The sequence below is a fragment of the Plecotus auritus genome, assembly GCF_963455305.1.
Source record: "Plecotus auritus genome assembly, chromosome: 10".
Lineage (NCBI taxonomy): Eukaryota > Metazoa > Chordata > Mammalia > Chiroptera > Vespertilionidae > Plecotus > Plecotus auritus.
The window spans coordinates 8,736,903-8,757,367 of record NC_137785.1 but is presented as its reverse complement, the minus strand read 5'-3'; the positions used below and the strand labels follow the sequence as shown (position 1 = coordinate 8,757,367).

Genomic DNA, 20,465 nt, shown 5'->3' with positions numbered 1-20,465 from the left:
GATTCCGGTCAAGGGCATGTACCTTGGTTGAGGGCACATCCCCAATAGGAGGTGTGCAGGAGGCAACTGATCGATGTTCTTCTCTCATCGATGTTTCTAACTCTCTATTCCTCTCCCTTCCTCTATGTAAAAAATCAGTAAAATATATATTTAAAAAATTAAGCTTAGAATTTAAAATTTTTATCCTAACATAACAAAATCATAAATCAGGGCAGAGCAAATTAAAGCCTCTACTGTACAAACATAGACCAAAATTTCATTAGCTAAGTGGGCTAATTCCCTCCGTGATAGAGAGCAAGAATGATCTTTTTTTTTTCTTAAATATATTTTATTGATATTTTACAGAGAGGAAGGGAGAGGGATAGAGAGTTAGAAACATCGATGAGAGAGAAACATCGATCAGCTGCCTCCTGCACACCCCCCAGTGGGGATATGCCCGCAACCAAGGTACATGCCCTTGACCGGAATCGAACCTGGGACCCTTCAATCCGCAGGCTGACGCTCTATCCACTGAGCCAAACTGGTTTCGGCGAGAATAGAATTCTTAACAGTTGCTTGGGAGAGCTGCAGTCTGTCACAGCAATCAGCCTTACCATACACAATTAGGCTTCCCCCTAAAATGGGGTTTGCTAATCTTTAAACACATTAAACAACAGAAAGAGATAACTAACACTCTCACGTGTACAGCCAGACGGCACAAAGTAGCTTTTGCTTCACGCAGACTCTCACACTTACATTCATACACCAGACAGTCCGAGTTTTGACTTCTACCAGATATTTACTCAGAGTTTAAACAGTCCACCTGATTCCTGATTTGCCTGAGTTAGCCATATGACTTCCACAGAGGTGATCAAGCTCCCCCTTCATCTCACTCGGAGTGGGCCTGACTCTTAGGGGCCCCTCCCTTACCGATTCTGTCAACAGGTCCAGAAGTGTCCGTCCACTTTCTCCAGATGCGGGCCGGGTCCTGGGCTGAGGTCCAGGAGCCCCCAGAGTTTCCCAGTTCAATTCTGCTAAATCAGCAGAGTGGCACCTCCCGGGGTCCTACCTGGTGCCCCTGAGCCCCAAACCTGGTCCACTCACCGGAGGAACGCCATCCTTTCTCAACTGCAGTGGTTTCTCCAGGGGAACCTTCTTTCAGAGTGAGCTGCTGTTTGTCTGGCTCCCCTTAGATCCCAGCACAGAGTTTGACCCACAGGAGACCTCGGGAATTAGGGTTTTGTCTCTGCAGAGCTGACATGTCAGATGGCATCAGAAGCAGATGCTCTTAAGTATGAATGTCTGTTTTGTGACATTAACTTTGTATAATGGACTCAATGGAGGCAGGTTGGACACTTGAGCAATCTCGCCAGCTACATGAGGCCTGAAGGAGAGACATGCTTAATGTCCTGAATGAAGAAACAATGCCTGCCATTCAGAAAGAGCAGGTCCTGAAGAAAGATATGCAAAACCAGCCAGTCAGGTGCAGGAGAAACAAACTTGCCCTAGAAATCATCTTCCCTGAAGGCGCTGGAGGGCCCTGAGTACACTTGGTGTGTTCTTGGGCTATTTGACCCTAAATCCAGTCCTGGAGTCAGCTGAGGAAATGCAGAATTCCGGACCTGGAGCCTAGAAACTACATTACCCAGAAGGCGATGTATGGAATGACAGCAGGCTGAGCCAATGGGGCTGAGAAAAGGCAGTTTCTGTGGGAGGGACTAGTCCTCCTTGCGGGGTTTTGTGTTCTCAGGCGGTCCGGAGTTCCCGGTCACAGGGTCCCGTGGAGAAGGCAGAACAGTGGTGCTCCCCGCCTCACAGCCCATGGTGGGAGCCTGCAGGGTGCTCACAGCTCACACTTGGGATTGAAGCTCCCAGTCGCTACGTGGACCCACGCCAGGCCTCGGACAGGGACCGCCATTCCCTGGGCAGCAGCTTCTCCCGCTGCTCCCGCCCCGCTGGGCCCACAGAGTGCCATGGCGGCGCCCGCGCTGAGGAGTTTCGCTGAGGTGAGTTCCTGTCCGCCTGGGTGCTGGCGCCTGTCACGTCCTCAGCTCAGTCCCGCGTGGAGGACCGTGAGGAAGGCGGAGGGGAGAGAGGAGTGTTGTGGCTTCTGAGGCACAGCCAGTGCAGGGCAGAGAGGACAGGGGTGACTGCATCCGAGGTTCCCCTGAGGGTGTGGGCTGTGAGGATTGGCGGACAGATCAGAGGCTGCAGGGAGGACGTCACAGACTCATTGGGGCTTTCCCGTCTGTGGGGTCCATCAGAGGCCTGGGGTGGTCCTGGACCCGGCTGGAAGACAAGCTTCTCTACATGCCATGTGCCAAGTTCATGGGTGAGTCCAGCGAGACCCAGTGGCATTGGAGCAGGAAGGGGGCAGAGCTGAGGGAGTGAACCTGGGTCTGAAGATGGGAAGGAGTTGGACATTACCCAGTGGTGTGCACATCTGGAGGAAGTGTGAGCTGATGGTCCCCGGGACCTGGTGTGGGGACATAGAAGCGAAGCATAAACCCAGGCTTGGCTTTGTCTTGGAGGCATGATCTAGGAGACTGCAGTGGAATTGCTTGGCAGGAAGGCTGGGGCCCTGCAGGCATCGCCCAGACCTTAAATGGCATTGCTCTCTCCCCTCCCCTCCCCCAATCCTTCCCACCCAACCCAGCTGCTCTGCTGAGGGCAATCCCAGTGAGTAATGGGACTGTGATGAGAGAGCAGCCTGCACTGGCATTAGGGCCTGGTGTCCACACTAACCGGGTGCCCTGGAGAAGGTTGAGGGGGGGGGGGGAAGATGTGTAAGGAGTAGGAGTGGGGGTTCTCAGAAAGGCAGCTCTGGTTTCAGTTCTCTCCATTCTGACAGGTTGGCGTGACCTTTGAGGACATTGCCCTGTACTTCTCCAGGGAGGAATGGAGCCTCCTTGATGAGGGTCAGAGACAGCTGTACCTGAATGTGATGCTGGAGAACTTTGAACTTGTATCCTCGCTGGGTAAGACCCTCACTCTCACCAGTGACCTGGACTTGGCTTTGGGATTTCCCAGGCCCCATCTCCCAGGGTGTGCTGTGTCCTCCCGTGTAGACTGTGGTTCTGCTTGATTTTCCAGTTTCCTGGGTAGTTGGTGTCCATGGGAGGGTGGGTCTGTTTCCACTGCTCCCTTCTTTCCTGAAGTCCCAATTCTCCCCGCTGTACTAAGTTCACAGGGAAGGACTTGTGGTTGGTAGTGGTGCAGGAAGCCTAAGGGATTCCACCTTGATCAGTGAGGAAAGCATTTTCCATATTCCTATTTGTCATGTGTATATATTTTTTGAAGAATTGTCTCTACATCCTTATCCTGTTTATTACCTGTATTTTTTGGTTTATGATTTTTTAGATTAACTTGCACATTTTATATATTAACTAGAGGCCAGGTGCATGAAATTCGTGCTCTGGGGGTGCGGGTGGGCATGTCCCTCAGCCCAGCCTGCACCCTCTCCAATCTGGGAGCCCTCAGGGGATGTCCCACTGCTGGTTTAGGCTCGATCCCTGTGGACATTCGAACATCCCTATCACATTTCAGGACTGCTGACTCTCAACTGCTCACATGCCTGCCTGCTTTATTGCCCCTGACCACTTCTGCCTGCCAGCCTGATCACCCCCTAACCAATCCCCTGCCAGCGTGATTGATGCCTGACTGCTCCCCTGCTGGCCTGGTCACCCCAAGTGCCCTCCCCTGCCAACCCGATCCCCCCAACTTCCCTCCCCTGCAGGCCTGGTCCCCCCCCAACTGCCCTCCCCTGCAGGCCCGGTCACCTGCAACTGCCCTTCCCTGCTGGCCTGGTAGCCCCCAACTGCCCTACCCTGCAGGCCCAATCCCCTTTCACGGCCCTCCCCTTTCAGCACTATCACCCCCAAATGCCCTCCCCTGATTGCCTAAAACTGCCCTCCCCTGCTGCAATCTTGTGACAACATGGTGACAACCATCTTGTGATCACATGGGGGTGGCCATCTTGTGACCAAATGGGGGAGGCCATCTTGTGGGGGCATGATGGTCAAATTGCATATTACCTCTTTCTTAGATAGGATTGCTTATTACATACACAACACCTATATTTGCATGTGCTTAATTGTGCTTCTCAGATACTGGACTCCCAGGCCCACTTTTCTACAAAGTCCATGTTTTTGTCAACAGTGCATTCAGCAGGTCTAGTGACACCATTTCTCTAGCAAGTTCAGATGCTTGTTACTAGTGCTTAGCAATTAAGTATTTTTAATGAAGTTATACACTGAGTGGCCAGATTATTACAATCTCTGAACGCATAATAATCTGGCCCCTAAGTGTGTGTGTGTGTGTGTGTGTGTATGTATACACACACACACACACACACACATACACACTTAGGGGCCAGATTATTTTAGAGGCCCGGGCATGAATTCATGCATGGGTGGGGCTCGGCCAGCCTGCCCAGGGGGAGAGGACATGGGCGGATGGCCAGCCTGCCTGCTGGTTGAACTCCTGGTCGAGGGGACAATTTACGTATTAGCCTTTTATTACATAGGATGTACAATGAGTGGCCAGATTATTATGTGTTAAGAGATTTTAATAATCTGGCCACTCAATGTGCATATAGAGTTTCCTTTTGAGACAGAGTCATTGCATTATTTGCCTGCAGTATAGTATTTACATACCTTTACTATTCCCTGGGAACTCCATTTGTGTGAATTTCTGTCTATATCGCAATATTCTCTTTATCGTGCTGATTAGAGTCAAATTCACAATCTCTCCAATCGATTCCCTCATATGATTTGGGAGTATTTCCTTCCATTCTCTAGATTTCCTTTCATTTCATTTTGTTTATTGCTGTTGTGCTGTGAAGAAGCTTTTTTTCTTTATTTGTTCTAATGAGGACTGTTTGTGTTTTCTGTTTTGTCTGGTGGTTGGTGTCACATTCAGAACATCCTGTCCAAAACAAATCTCCAAAGCTTTTTCTCTAGGTTGTCCTGAGGAGTTTTTACGTTTTAGCGCTGACATTCAATTCTGTCATGCAGGTTGAGTTAAATTTTATCAGCAGTGTCCAGTATTGTTGTTTTTACATGTGAGTATTGATTTTTAGCAGCACCAATCATTGAAGAAACGTTCTTTCCTTTTTTTCTGTGTCTTACAGCTTTGTCAAAGATTATTTTAAGTATGTGCCTGGGTTTAATTCTGTTCTGTTCTGTTGATGTATGTGTCTGTGTTTCTCTAGCAACACAGCGTTTGCTTGCTTTCTCTTGGTAATAAATTGAAGTCAGAAAGTGTGATGCCACCAGCTTTGTTCTGGCTCAAGTTTGTTTTTGCTATTCGAGTTTGTTAATTCCATACATTTCAAGATTCTCTTTTCATTTCTTGTAAAATACCATAAAGATTATCCTCAGGATTGCATTTAACCTGTAGATTATGTTGTGTGTTATGGCTATCTTCACTATTTCCTTTTTAAAAATTATTTATTGTTTAAAGTATTATATATTGTATTATATATGTCTCCTCTTTCCCCCATTGACCACAAATGAGTGAGATCATTTGATATTTAACTTTCTCCAACGGGCTTATTTTGCTTAGCATAATGCTCTCCAGGACCATCCATGCTGTTGCAAATAGTAGGCGTCCCTTCTTTTTCTCAGCAGCATAGTATTCCATTGTGTAGATGTACCACAGTTTTATAATCCATTCATCTGCTGATGGGCACTTACGCTATTTCCAAATCTTAGCTATTGTAAATTGTGCTGCTATGAACATAGGGGTGCATATGTCCTTTCTGATTGGTGTTTCTGATTTCTTGAGATATATTGCTAGAAGTGGGATTACTGGCTTATATGGGAGTTCCATATATAATATTTTTGGAAACTCTATACTATTTTCCACAGTGTCTGCACCAGTCTGCATTCCCACCTGCTTTGCACAAGGGTTCCTTTTTCTCCACATTCTCGCCAGCACTCGTCATTTGTCGAATAGTTGATGATAGCCCTCCTGACAGGTGTGAGATGGTATCTCATTGTTTTGATTTGCATCTCTCAGATGATTAGTGACTTTGAGCATATTTTCATAGTCTCTGGGTCTTCTGTATGTCCCCTTTCGAAAAGTGTCTTTTTCGGTCCTTTGTCTATTTATTGATTGGCTTTTTTATCTTCCTTTGGTTAAGATGTATGAGTTCCCTGTAAATTTTGGAGAGTAAACCGTTATCGGAGATTACATTGGCAAATATGTTCTTCCATTCAGTGGGCTTTCTTTTTTTTTGTTGTTGATGGTTTCATTTACTGTGCAGAAGCTTTTTATTTTGATGTAGTCCCATTTGTTTATTTTTTCCTTAGTTTGCATTGCCCTTGGAGCTATATCGGTAAAGATATTGCTAGGACATATGTCTGATATTTTGCTGCCTATGGATCCTTCTAAAATTTTTATCGTTTCACCTCTTACGTTTAAGTCCTTTAAACATTTTGAGTTTATTTTTCTATATGTTGTAATTTGGTGGTCTAGTTTCATTTTATGCATGTATCTGTCCAATTTTCCCAGCACCATTTATTGAAGAGACTATCTTGACTCCATTGTATGCTGTTGTCTCCGCTGTCCAATATTGAGCATAATGGCTTGGATCAATTTCTGGGTTTTCTCTTCTATTGCATTGTTCTGTATGTCTGTTGTTGTGCCAGCACCAGATATTTTTGTAATATAGCTTGGTATCTGGTATTTTGATATCAACAACTTTGTTCTTCTTTCTCAAGATTGCTGCGGCTATTCGTTTTTTGTTTTTATTCCACATGAATTTTTGGAGAATGTATTATAGGTCTGTGAAATATGCCGTTGGTATCTTAATGGGGATTGCATTGAATCTATAGCTTGCTTTAGGCAGTATGGACATTTTACTTACGTTGATTCTACCAATCCATGAACACGGTATATTCTTGGAGTTGTTTATAGCTTCTTCTGTCCCTTTTTTCAACTTTCTGTAGTTTTCCGAGTACAGGTCTTTGACCTCCTTAGTTAAGTTTACTCCTAGGTATCCTAATATTTTTGTTGCAATGGGACACAGGATTGTTTGTTTGTTTCTCTTTCTGTGAGTTCATTATTGGGGTATAAAAAAGCCATAGAACCCTAACCGGTTTGGCTCAGTGGATAGAGCATCGGCCTACGGACTGAAGGGTCCCAGGTTCAATTCTGGTCAAGGGCATGTACCTTGGTTGCGGGCACATCCCCAGTATGTGCAGGAGGAAGTTGATCGATGTTTCTCTCTAATCGATGTTTCTAACTCTCTATCCCTCTCCCTTCCTCTCTGTTAAAAAAAAAAATCAAGAAAATATATATATTTTTAAAAGCCATAGATTTCTGGGTGTTACTATTGTATCCCGCTACATTGCTGAATGCATTTAATATATTTAGTACTTTTTTGAGGGAGTCTTTAAGATTTTCTAGGTACAATATCATATCATCTGTGAATAATGACAGTTTTGCTTCTTTTCCAATTTGGATGCCTTTCATTTCTTCTTCTTATCTGATCGCTATGGCTAGCTCTTACAGTTTTATATCAAACAGGAGAGGTGAAGGTGGGCATCCCTGTCTTGTTCCTGTTCTTAGGAAAATGGTTGTAGTTTTTGCCCAATGAGTATGATGTTGGCTGTAGGTTTGTCATATAGGGCTTTTTTTTTTTTTTTAATATATCTTTGATTTCAGAGAGGAAGGGAGAGGGAAAGAGAGATAGAAAGATCAATGATGAGAGAGAATCATTGATTGGCTGCCTCCTGCATGTCCCCCAATGGGGATCAAGCTTACAACCCAGTTATGTGCCCTTGACCGGAATCGAACCTGGGACCCCTCAGTCTGCAGGCCGATGCTCTATCCACTGAGCCAAAGCAGGTAGGGCAGGGCTTTTTTAATTTTGAGGTATGACCTCTGTACTCTCACTTTGCTGACAGTTTTTATCAAGAAAGGGTGTTGGATTTTGTCAAATGCTTTTTCTGCATCAATTGATATGATGGTGTGATTTTTTTCTTTCAGTTTGTTTATGTGATGTATCATGTTTATTGATTTGTGGATACTATACCATCCTTTTATCCGTGGAATAAATCCTATTTGATCATGCTGTATGACCTTTCTAACGTAATGCTGGATCCGATTTGCTAGAATTTTGTTGAGGCTTTTAGCATCTATGGCACTCACTGCCACTCAGGACTTGCTTCAGTGGGGCTTTTGTTGCTCAGTGAGTCTGCCCATTGAGTGTGTTGCTTATGGATGTGAAGAGTTGTAAGCTGGTATGGTATGACACTGACCACTGGGTACACTGGCTCTTGTGTCTCCAGGGAGATGTAAAGTCAGCCTCGTCTTGGAGCCACCCAGCAGGATGTACAGAGAGATCTGCAGATTCTCCTCTCTGTATCGAGTTTGGTAGTGCCATGATGAGGCCCAGCTGTGAAGCAAGTAAGTCTAATGCTGGAGCCAGTTCTTGGGCCTTTTAATGATAGGTTTGGGGCTCCCTGACCCAACTGCAACTTGTATGACAGATTTTAACCTGAGCATGGATAGGCCATCCTATCTAATAAAAGAGTAATATGCAAATTGGCCATCACTCCAACACACAAGATGGCTGCCCCCATGTGGTCAAAGATGGCCGCCCCCATTTGCACACAAGATGGCTGCCACACAGTGGCCAGCAGGGGAGGGAAATTGGGAGGGTCCAGGCCTGCAAGGGAGGGCAGTTGTGGGGGACCAGTACGGCAAGGGAGGGCAGTTGTGGGCGATCAGGCCAGAAGGGGAGAGCAGTTGGGGGGGACCAGGCCTTCAGGGTAGGGCATTGGGGGCGATGAAGCCTGCAGGGAAGGGCAGTTAGGGGTGACCAGGCCAGCAGAGGAGGGCATTTGGGGGCGACCATGCCTGTAGGGAAGGGCAGTTGAGGGAGACCCAAGCCTGCAGGGGAAAGCAATTGGGGGGGACCAGGCCTGCAGGGGAGGGCAGTTGGGGGGTACCAGGACTGCAGGGGAGGGCAGTTAGGGGTGACCATGCCTGCAGGGTTAGGCAAATAGGGGTTATCATGCCTTCAGGGGAGGTCAGTTAGGGGTGACCACACTGGCAGGGGAGGGCAGTTAGGGGCAATCCGGCTGGCAGGGGAGCAGTTAGGCATCTATCAGGCTGGCAGGGGAATGGTTAGGGGGTGATCATGCTGATAGGCAGAAGCGGTTAGGGGCAATCAGAAAGGCAGGCAGGCGAGCAGTTGGGAGCCAGCAGTCCTGGATTGTGAGAGGGATCCCAGATTGGAGAGGGTACAGGCTGGCCTGAGGGGACCCCCTCGCCCCCAGTTCACGAATTTTGTGCACCGGGCCTCTAGTTCATATGTAAAATCTGCTGCACCAAGCTTGGGTGGGGTTTTAAATTGGATGGGGTGTGGTCTCAGGGAATCACCAGGGCGGAGCTAACAGAAATGGTTGCCAGTGAGCCGTGCCACCCAGGAGGTCCCAGAATAGGTATAATGACTGCTGCAAGCACCTGTGTCTAGGATAAAGCCACCCCCAAGTTCCTGCCCTGATGCCAGTCAGTCCAGTTTCTCCTCCTATGTGTCTTGACGCCCCTCCACCTGCCCCCGCTCAAGCCTCACCTGGCACTGGAGCTTAGAGGAAGCGGTAGTTTGTAAGTTCAGTTCATGGTGCTGACATTGTCAGAAGAGCAGCTGGGACTCCTGTAGCCTCTGTGTCCCAGAGACCCAATCCGCCCTGGTTTTTTACAGCCCTTAGTTCTTACTGCCTGTGGGGACTTCTTTTCCCAGCTCTGGGACCCTGGGCTGGGCATCAGCTGTGGGTCTGAGACCCCTTCCTCCGCCAGGTGAACTCTTCAGAGACGACCTCCATCCCAATTTAAAAAGTGGCCCTCATGGGTACAGGACCTTCCGTGCCTCCTCACTTCCCACCAGTCTCATTGTGCTGTCTTCTTTACTTCTCTAGTCGTAAGACTTCCATTCAGCCAGCTTTCCAGCGATTCTGGCTGATGGTTGTTCTGTATTTTCGTTGTAATTTTGATGTGTTTGTGGGAGGCAGCAAGTACAGGCCTTTGCCTATACCGCTATCTTGGACCTACTCTCCTATAGCTTTTGTGAATTAAATTCTTTATTCTTTTTTTATCTTCACCTGAATAGTGAGAATATTTTTCCCATTGATTTTTTTCTTAGAAACAGAGAGAGAGAGAAAGGGAGAGGGAGAAAGAGTAGAGGCAGAAGAGAGAGAGAAATATCAATTGATTGCCTCCCAGATGCTTAATCACTCAGCCGTACTAGGTAGCCTTTATTTACTGATTTTTGAGATAGGAACGGAGACAGAGAAAGAGAGGGAAACATTGATCTGTTGTTCTACCCATGTAAGCATTTATTGGCTGTCCCCTACATGTGCCCTGATGGGGGATCAAACCCACAACCATGGTGCATCGGGACCACACACTCAACAGCTGAGCTACCTGCCCAGGGCTCTGAATTTGTTTATTAATTTCAGAAGCTCATATGGGATCTTGACAAATTTCTCTATGGAGGGTCATGTTGTCTCCTGACATCAATATCTCTTATGAGGCTTTGTGGTTCATAGTGTCAGGTTTAATGTCTTATCTTTCATTTCTTTTTCCTTTATTTGAGGCTTGTTTATTTATTTTTCCTGTAGTCTAGTTCAAGGTTTGCCAATTTTTGTATTTTTCCCCCAAAAAATACGTTAGGTATTCTATAATTTTGTCTAGCTCAATTTTATTGATGCTTGTTCAAATATTTATTGTTCTTTCTTTGCAGCCTTGGGTTTACTTTCTTGTTTTGTTTCTAAATTCCTGAGATTGCAGGTTAGGTTTTTTGAGATCCTTTTTTATAATGTGGGCATTTATCCCTATAAAATTTCCTCTTAGAATTGCATTTTCTGAATTTTATACATGATTTTTGATAGGTTGTCTTTTTATTTACCTTGACTCTAGACTTTTTTGAGTTCTGTTTTGTGTTTGGCTACCTTGAAATTTTTATTTATTTATTACTAGAGGCCCGGTGCACGAAATTCGTGCACGGGGCGGGGCAGGAGAGGGTCCCCGTAGGCCAGCCTGCACCCTCTCCAATCTGGGATCCCTCTCACAATCCAGGACTGCTGGCTCCCAACTGCTCGCCTGCCTGCCTTTCTGATTGCCCCTAACCGCTTCTGCCTGCCAGCCTGATCACCCCCTAACCACTCCCCTGCCAGCCTGATTGATGCCTCACTGCTCCCCTGCCAGCCGGATTGCCCCTAACTGCCCTCCCCTGCCAGTGTGGTCACCCCTAACTGACCTCCCCTGAAGGCATGATAACCCCTATCTGCCCTCTACTGCAGGCATGGTCACCCCTAACTGCCCTCCTCTGCAGGCCTGGTCCCCCCCAATTGCTCTCCCCTGCTGGCCTGGGTCTCGCTCAACTGCCCTTCCCTACAGGCCTGGTTGCCCTCAACTGCCCTCCTCTGCTGGGCTGGTCACCCCTAAGTGCCCTTCCCTGCAGGCTTCATCGCCCCCAACTGCCCTGCCTGCAGGCTTGATCGCCCCCAACTGCTCTCCCCTCCTAGTCTGATTGCCCACAACTGCCCTCCCTTGCAGGCGTGGTCCCCACAATTGCCCTCCCTTGCTGGCCTGGACCCTCCCAACTTCCCTCCCCTGCTGGCCATTTTGTGGTGGCCATCTTGTGTCCACATAGGGGTGGCCATCTTTGACCACATATGGGCAGCCATCTTGTGTGTTGGACTGATGGCCTATTTGCATATTACTCTTTTATTAGATAGGATTAGTTTCAGATAGAGAGGAAGAGAGAGAGAGACAGAGAGAAAGAGAGAGAGAGGGACAGAGGGAGAGAAAGTGAAATATCAGTGTGTGGGGGAAACATCCATCATCTGCCCTATGCACACAAGCTAACTGGAAATGGAACCCACATACTGATATGTGCCTTGACTGCGAATTGAATCCTCAACTGCTGGTATACAGGACGATGCTCCAAACAACTGAGCCACACTGGTCAAGGCATTCTGTGGTTTTTAAACACAGTGATTTCCTGTATTTTTTGAAGAAGCCACTATGGTCAATGATAGCAGAAGCACAGTGGCTGACTGTAGGTATCTTCAAATATGTTTGTTCACCCAGTCTTTCCACTCATCCTTTCTGTACAGTTCTGCTTTATTTGTGTTTTGTAATACTGTTTCTCTTCATGGTACTCTTATTCCCATTTCCTATGGGGTTTTTGTTCATGGATAGCTGTCTACTTACACTGGGATGGGCGAAGATGCTCATTTCTCTGACCCTGCCATCTTGCTGATGTCACTCCATGGGTCTTGTGTCTGTGATCTCATTTATCCTTTGTTGTTCTATCACAGTGTTGACCATCCATCTGTTCTGTTTTCCTTTGAAGATTTGCATCATTTATCCCATGCAACGGCTCTAATGGGATTTAAGGGGAAGAATAATTTGTGTATCACAGAAGAAACACGACTTCATGAATAACACAGTGGACCCACAGGCAGTCTTGCCTTGTTGAAGGGTCATTCATAGCTAGAAACCCAGTGTTTGTTGCAGTTGCCCATTCCTCACCCAGTTATGCTAGTTTGTGCTTACTCTTCATACTTTGCCAACTTCTCAGATCTCATAATGATAATTTCTACTCAGATTCCCAGCCAACAGATAAACTTAACCGCTCGGGACTTTGCACCTCTGCCTCTTTCTCAGGTCTCTGTTTACTGCAGTCCAACGTTCGTCCATGTCTGAAGCGCCTTGGAGTGCACTCGTATTATTATATTGATGTTGAACATCATGTGCTCTAATATAATTAATTTTTATAGCTTTGAGCAGCATTAAATTATTCTACACTGACTCACATGGCCTGCATGTAAGTTCCTAAGGAATCCCTTTATACAGGAATAATGAGTAGAGACTTCCTCTCTTCTTTGTATCCCATGCTGTGATTCTGTCCCTCTCTTAGTGAGTTTTTCATTATCGACTGACTTTTGGGGCCACGTTACGTATAACAGCAATTTCTATAGAGTCTAACTCTCTCATCTTGAAAATCTTTCTATGGAATCATGCCTAGTCATAACAGATAAACATTTGTGGTGAAGATATTCTGTTTTCATAAGGGCAACATGCATTTCACCTTCGTTTTCTTTTGTACAGGTTGCTGCTGTGGAGCAGAGAATGTAGAGGCACGCACTGAAGAGAACGTTTCTGTAAGAGTGTCACATGCAAGGAATCCTAAGATAGCCTTGTCTTCCCAGAAGAGCCACCCCTGTGAGAGTTGTGGACTCGTCTTGGGAAACATTTTCCACTTGACTGAGCTGCAGGGGACACAACACGGACAGATACTGTTGAGATGTGGGGCATGTGCAAAACGGTTTTACTTCAGTGTAAAATTTCACCAGCAGCATGTGAGAGAGAAGACTTTCAATACAGGTGTGGACAGGATCTCACGTGCAAACAGCTGCAATTTCAGTGTGTTGCAGAATCATTTCACATGCGGGGAGGTTGAGCCTAGTGACCTTACTGGGTCAGGACATCTCCACCTAAAGGCTACCCAGACCAAGTACAGTCCAAATGCTATTTCAACGCCAGGGATGACATTTCAAAGGAGAAAAAATGATTACACCAGAAAAGAAAATAAGAAAGACATTAATTGCAACCACACGTTTATTCAGGAAAAGGGTGTCCATGCTGGAAGTCAGTGTTTTGTTTTCTCTGAATGTGGAAAATATTTTACCAAATTTTCTAGTTTTCATTATCGACATCGAGGTCACACTGGAGAAAGGACTTATGAGTGCAGTGACTATGGAAAAGCTTTTAGCAGTAGCAGTGCCCTCCTTTATGATCAGAGAGTTCGCACAGGAGAAAGGCCTTTTGAGTCCAATGACTATGGGAAATCTTTTACCAGGAGCAGTAACCTTCATTGTCTTGAGAGAGTTCACATTGGAGAAAAGCCTTATAAATGTAGTGAATGTGGGAAAGCTTACACCAGTAGCACTAATCTTTGTCGACATCAGAGAGTGCACACTGGAGAAAGGCCTTATCACTGCAGTGAATGTGGGAAGTCTTTTATCACTAGCAACGAACTTCATTGTCATAAGAGAGTTCACACTGGAGAAAGGCCCTATGAGTGCAGTGAATGTGGAAAATCTTTTACAACTAAGTCTTACTTTAATAATCATCAGAGAGTTCATACAGGTGAAAAGCCTTATAAATGCAGTGACTGTGGGAAGTCTTTTACCTGGAGGACTGCCCTTAGTTGTCATCAGAGAATTCATACAGGAGAAAAGCCGTACAAATGCACTGAATGTGGAAAGTCTTTTACAAGTAGCATTCATCTCCAATATCATCAGAGAGTTCACACAGGGGAAAAGCCTTATCAATGCAGTGAATGTGGAAAAACTTTTACCACTAACCACCACATTCGCAGTCATCAGAGAGTTCACACTGGAGAAAAGCCTTATAAATGCAGTGAGTGTGGGAAATCTTTTACCACTAACACCCACCTTCGTAGTCATCAGAGAGTTCATACAGGAGAAAAGCCTTATAAATGCAGTGAATGTGGGAAATCTTTTACAAGTAGCACTGGTCTCCAATATCATGAGAGAGTTCACACAGGTGAAAAGCCTTATCAATGCAGTGAATGTGGTAAATCTTTTACATTTAGTACTGGTCTCCAATATCATCAGAGAGTTCACACAGGAGAAAAGCCTTACAAATGCAGTGAATGTGGGAAAACTTTTACATGTACTAATAGTCTCCAATATCATCAAAGAGTTCACACTGGAGAAAAGCCTTATAAATGCAGTGAATGTGGGAAATCTTTTACCAGTAGCAGTGACCTTCATTGTCATCAGAGAATTCACACTGGAGAAAAGCCTTATAAATGCAGTGAATGTGGGAAATCTTTTACCAGTAGCACTGCGCTTCATTGTCATCAGAAAATTCACACTGGAGAAAAGCCTTATAAATGTGGTGAATGTGGGAAATATTTCACCTGGAGCACTGGCCTTCTTCGTCATCAGAAAGTTCACACAGGAGAAAAGCCTTATAAATGCAGTGAATGTGGGAAATTTCTCAAAAGTAGCAATGGTCTGCAATATCATCAGAGAGTTCACACAGGAGAAAAGCCTTATAAATGCAGTGAATGTGGGAAATCTTTTACAAGTAGCACTGGTCTCCAATATCATGAGAGAGTTCACACAGGAGAAAAGCCTTATAAATGCACTGAATGTGGTAAGTCTTTTACAAGGAGCACTGGTCTGCAATATCATCAGAGTTCACACAGGAGAAAAGCCTTTTCAATGCAGTGAATGTGGAAAAACTTTCCCATGTACCAGTGGTTTCCATATCATCAGAGAGTTTACACAGGAGAAAAGCCTTATGAATGCAGTGAATTTTGGGAAATCTTTTACCAGTAGCAGTGACCTTCATTGTCATCAGAAAATTCACACTGGAGAAAAGCCTTATAAATGCGGTGAATGTGGGAAATCTTTCAAAAGTAGCAATGGTCTCCAATATCATTATAGAGTTCACACAGGAGAAAACCATTATGAGTGTAATTAACATGAGATATCTCTCAGGCAAATTTCTAAATATACTCTGCAGTTATGAGTCCAAATGTGAGAAATTTCTTAGATGTATAGGAAATGTAGTTTCTTAATTAGGTCTTAGCAATCATGGAAGAAATTTTGTGAAGTCCCTTGTGTCTGAATTGTATTTCATACATTTAATCACCCAGATTATGTACACTACCCTAAGTGTTTTTCCTATTGTGTTTGTTTTTATTTTTGAACCTTATGTATCTATGTTGCACTTTCCAATATACAGAGACGTGTTGCCGCATTTATAAGATCTATGTCATTGCATATTTCTGTGGCTGAAGGTATTTTATCTGAGCCATGTTTAAAGCCCCTACAGATGGCATCAATCACCATCCTCACGTGCCAGGGAAAGCTAACTCTGTTGTCTAATTTGTTGAAGAAAATTAGGAATACTTGAGCCCTTGGTTGGTAATTGTTTTCCCTCCCACCAGTTGGCACGTAGGACTGATTAGTGTTGGCCCAGAAAACATAGTATTGCAGAGGGACTGCCATTCTCAAGACCACACTTTTCCTAGATGCCAGTGATGAATTTATTGAGTGCCTAAGTCATCAATGCAAGAATTGCCAGTCTCATGTCTCTCTTCTTTGTAAAATAATGAAGGCTTCTTCCTAAGGCTTTAATCTTGGGTGTTCTATTTACTGTGTGGTTTAACTTATAAGGAGATCGGGGCTCTCCAAGCATGATGAGGTGAACAACTTTTGTGGGGTCTCAAACATTCTTTGCTTTTCAGGAAACAATATGGTGCAGAAATTAGCTCAGCAGTTGCCAAATTCACATTGCTGCCCATATTTTCCTAGGAAATACTGTGGCCTCTCTAGTCCTCATGTGCAGATGGATGCTTTGGGACCCAGAGATCAATCCACAGAGTGGGTAGCTGTGACAACATTAAGTATGTTTTCCAGCAGTGTGAATTTTTTCTTGTTTTTAAGGGATGCCCATACACTTGAAGGTAATCTGTTGCCCAGGACTTCCAGAGGGCCATGTGCCCTTAGCCTACAATTCCATGGGCGATGGTCACTGGTGTGAGAACCATCGCTGTTAGGGGAAACCCTTTCACTGCAGAAACACTACCTAATGAGTTTTGGAGGGAATTGCAGCCCATTCGATGGACTCTTCCTCATCTAAACGTGCATCCAGAAATGTTTATGAGAAAAAGACTATAGGAGTGTTGTGTACACAGATCTGAGGATTTTCAGGCATGTTTATCTTCTGTGGACACAGTCATTGTCATTGAATATAATCAAGAGGTTTTGTGGCTTCCTGTACCCTCTAAGATGTTCACCTCAGAGCCATTGCTGAGCTGGCAGAAAAGGATGGATAAAGGCAAAGGGTATCTCTCATTTAGAGATGGGGCTTTTGTGATTCAGCCAGCATTCTTGTTGGTTTGGGTGAAAGTTCTTTATTGCTTGTTACATTTTCTGTCACTGAGGTGATATTCTCGCCCAGAGGGCATAAGAAAGTGGATTGAATATAGATTTGCCAAACCTATTTTTCCAATATATTTGAATTTACACATTTTTAAATCTTGAAACATTTTTGAAAGCTATAATGAGTAAAATACATGTTTAGTATTTTGTAAATTTTCATGTGTGCATGAAACTGAAACCATCATTACAGTCATAATGCTGACTATGTCTGTCACTGTGTAATTGCATCATGACCTCTTTTAACCTGTCCCCGTTCTTCCCAGCTTTCCAATATCCGTGGATTTACATTCCATTTGAATAGAGTACTTTGCTTTTTCTAAGTATTTTACTGCTTTAATTTATGTTTCATAAATATTTGGAGTTTCATTAAAGATATATTAGTAACCCATTTTTTTCCTGATAAATATTCTTACCTTTGAATATATCACCAATAGCTTATCCATTTTTATGAATATTTGGTTATTTCTAATAAAGTTGGTATCAACATTTCTATATAATTCTTTATATAGCTATGTTTTATTTACCTTTGTCAAAAATTGAGTGCATAATCTGAGTCGTTGAGTGTTTGAATGTTTCAATTTACAAAGATTAGCACATTGGCCCTAGCCGGTTTAGCTCAGTGGATAGAGCGTCGGCCTGCGGACTCAAGGGTCCCAGGTTCGATTCCAGTCAAGGGCATGTACCTTGGTTGTGGGCACATCCCCAATGGGGGATGTGCAGTAGGCAGCTGATTGATGTTTCTCATTGATGTTTCTAACTCTCTATCCCTCTCCCTTCCTCTCTTTAAAAAAAAAAAGATTAGCACATTGTGGTCTAAACTGAATAGATCATCATGGATGTTGTGGTTCAGTTGGTTGGGTGTGATTCCATGTACAGAAGGGTTTGCCAGTTGAATTGCTTGGCGTGTCCCTGCGTTGTGGGCTAGGTTCCTGGAATGGGGGGTGCAGGAAATGGCTGGTCTATGTTGCACTCTTGCATTGTGTTTCTCTCCCTCACCCTTCTCGTCTCTCCAAAAATTAATAAAATCCTTGTGCCCATCTGGCATGGCTCAGTCATTGAGCTTTGACCTATGAACCAGGTGGTCATGGGTCGAGTCCAGGTCAGGGTATATTCTGAAGTTGCTGACTCAAACCCCAGTGTGGGGTGTGCAGGAGGCAGCCAGTCAATGATTCTCTCTCATTGTTCCTTCTATCTCTGCCTTCCTTTCTGAAGTCAATAAATATATATTTTAAAAGTCAATAAACTGTTCCTTTAAAATAAACTGGTTGTACATTTTGGCATTTTTCCTCCAGTGTGTGAGGTATTTTCAAGCACCACATCTTAGGGCAGTGGTCGCCAACTGGTGGTCCATGGACTCCTGGTGGTCTGTGAGGACCGAAAGGATGGCAACCGCTGTCCTAGAGAATATTTTGTTTGATCAATCATTCTTTATCTAAAAACTAGAGGCCCAGTGCATGAATTCATGCACATTGAAAGGAAATTATAGGAGAAACCAAGATGGCGGAATAGGTAAGCACCTAAACTGCTGCCTCACACAACAATTTCTAAACTACAACTAAAAGATAGAACGGACACCATCCAGAACCACAGGAAAGCTGGCTGAGTGGAAATTCTACAACTAGAAGGAAAGAGGAAATCTCACGGAGAAGGAGCGGCAAAGAGCTGAGGTATGGAGACATGCGCACGCAGAGAGGAAGGGCGGCGGAGTGCCTGGTTGGCTTTCTCTGGCGGGAGAGGGAAAGAAGCCCCCGACTGCACTGAACCCCTGTTCCGACTGCACTGAACCTCAGTTCCGGGCGAAACCCTGTGTACTCAGACTCATACAGGGGGAGTTTGGACTGTCTGGTAGAGAGAAAGGCACACAGAGACTCGGAGACTCAGAGGAGCCCCGGCGGCAGGGGTCTGGAAGCGTGAGTGTGCACAAAGACTGACTGCAGAGGTTACCACAGGCTATCCCTAGCGGAAGGAAGTCAGAAGGTCCTGACTGCACTGAACCCCAGTTCCGACTGCACTGAACCGCAGTTCCAGGTGAGCCCCTGGGGACCCACGCTCTTACGGGGGAAATCTGGACTGTAAGGTGGAAACTTGGGAACCAGGGTAGACAGAGGTCTGGAGACTCGAGTGCAAGGGCAGGGCTGATGGGAAGCCAAGATTGTCTGCCCCGCCCTGAGACTCCACCCCTTCCAAGCTGAGCACAGAGACTTTTGCAATCTGGCAAGACTAATCCTATAAGGCTGTCTCCAGCACCGAAAATCTCCCAGTGTAGACACAGCTGATCCTCACAGCCAACTGGCCTGCAGGTCAATTCCTCCCAGGATACCAACAACAATCAAGACTTAACTACAACAAGGCTGTACCCACAGTCCACAAAGGGGTGCACCAAGAGTGTCCACCTCAGGTTAACTGGGGAGGCCGACCCACTGGACCATATAGGACACCTAGCACACAAAGCTACTCTACCAACTCAGGGAAGCAGTGAAAAATGGGGAGACGAAGAAGCAGATCACAAACGAAAGAAATGGAGGAAAACAAATGATTGGATATAGAATCCAAAACCACGGTTATAAGGCTCTTCAAGAATATCCTAGAAAAGTCTGATAAATATAACGAGACCCTCGAAGATATGAAAAAGGACCAACTAGAAATTAAACATACACTGACTGAAATAAAAAATATACAGAGACCCAACAGCAGACTAGAGGAACGCAAGAATCAAGTCAAAGATTTGAAATACAAAGAAGCAAAAAACACTCAACCGGAAAAGCAAAAAAAAAGAAAAAGAATCCAAAAAGTTGAAGATAGTGTAAGGAGCCTGTGGGACAACTTCAAGCGTACCAACATCAGAATTATGGGGGTGCCAGAAGAAGACAGCAAGATACTGAAAACCTATTGGAAGAAATAATGACCGAAAACTTCCCCCACCTGGTGAAAGAAATAGACTTGCAAGTCCAGGAAGCACACAGAACCCCAAACAAAAGGAATCCAAAGAGGACCACACCAAGACACATCATAATTAAACTGCCAAGAGCAAAAGACAAAGAATATTAAAAGCAGCAAGAGAAAAACAGTTAATTACCTACAAGGGAGCACCCATACGATTGTCAGCTGATTTCTCAACAGAAACTATGCAGGCCAGACAGGAGTGGCAAGAAATATTCAAAGTGATGAATAGCAAGAACCTACAACCAAGACTACTCTACCCAGCAAAGCTATTATTCACAATGGAAGGTCAGATAAAGAGCTTCACAGATAAGAAAAAGCTAAAGGAGTTCATCACCACCAAACCAGTATTATATGAAATGCTGAAAGGTATTCTTTAAGAAGAGGAAGAAGAAAAAAGTAAAGATAAAAATTATGAACAACAAATACTTATCTGTCAACAAGTGAACCTAAAAATCAAGTGAATTAAAAATCTGAGGAACAGAATGAACTGGTGAATATAATAGAATCAGGGGCATAGAAAGTGAGTGGACTAACAATTCT

At 44.8% G+C, this 20,465-nt stretch overlaps 1 protein-coding gene across 2 annotated transcripts; it reads left to right on the top strand.

Moving 5' to 3' along the window:
• The first annotated feature begins 1,412 nt into the window (after window positions 1-1,412).
• On the top strand, window positions 1,413-19,735 carry LOC308235007 (uncharacterized protein). 2 transcript variants are annotated; one of them, XM_080643595.1, is made up of 4 exons: window positions 1,737-1,985; window positions 2,831-2,957; window positions 8,277-8,394; window positions 13,108-19,735. In XM_080643595.1, the coding sequence occupies exons 3-4, from the start codon at window positions 8,370-8,372 to the stop codon at window positions 15,261-15,263; spliced, it is 2,181 nt and encodes a 726-aa protein (XP_080499721.1). In that variant the 5' UTR covers window positions 1,737-1,985; window positions 2,831-2,957; window positions 8,277-8,369; the 3' UTR covers window positions 15,264-19,735. The 2 variants fall into 2 exon arrangements, with proteins under 2 accessions (XP_080499720.1, XP_080499721.1); XM_080643594.1 differs by lacking the exon at window positions 8,277-8,394 and having other exon boundaries at window positions 1,413-1,985.
• Window positions 19,736-20,465: the final 730 nt, after the last annotated feature.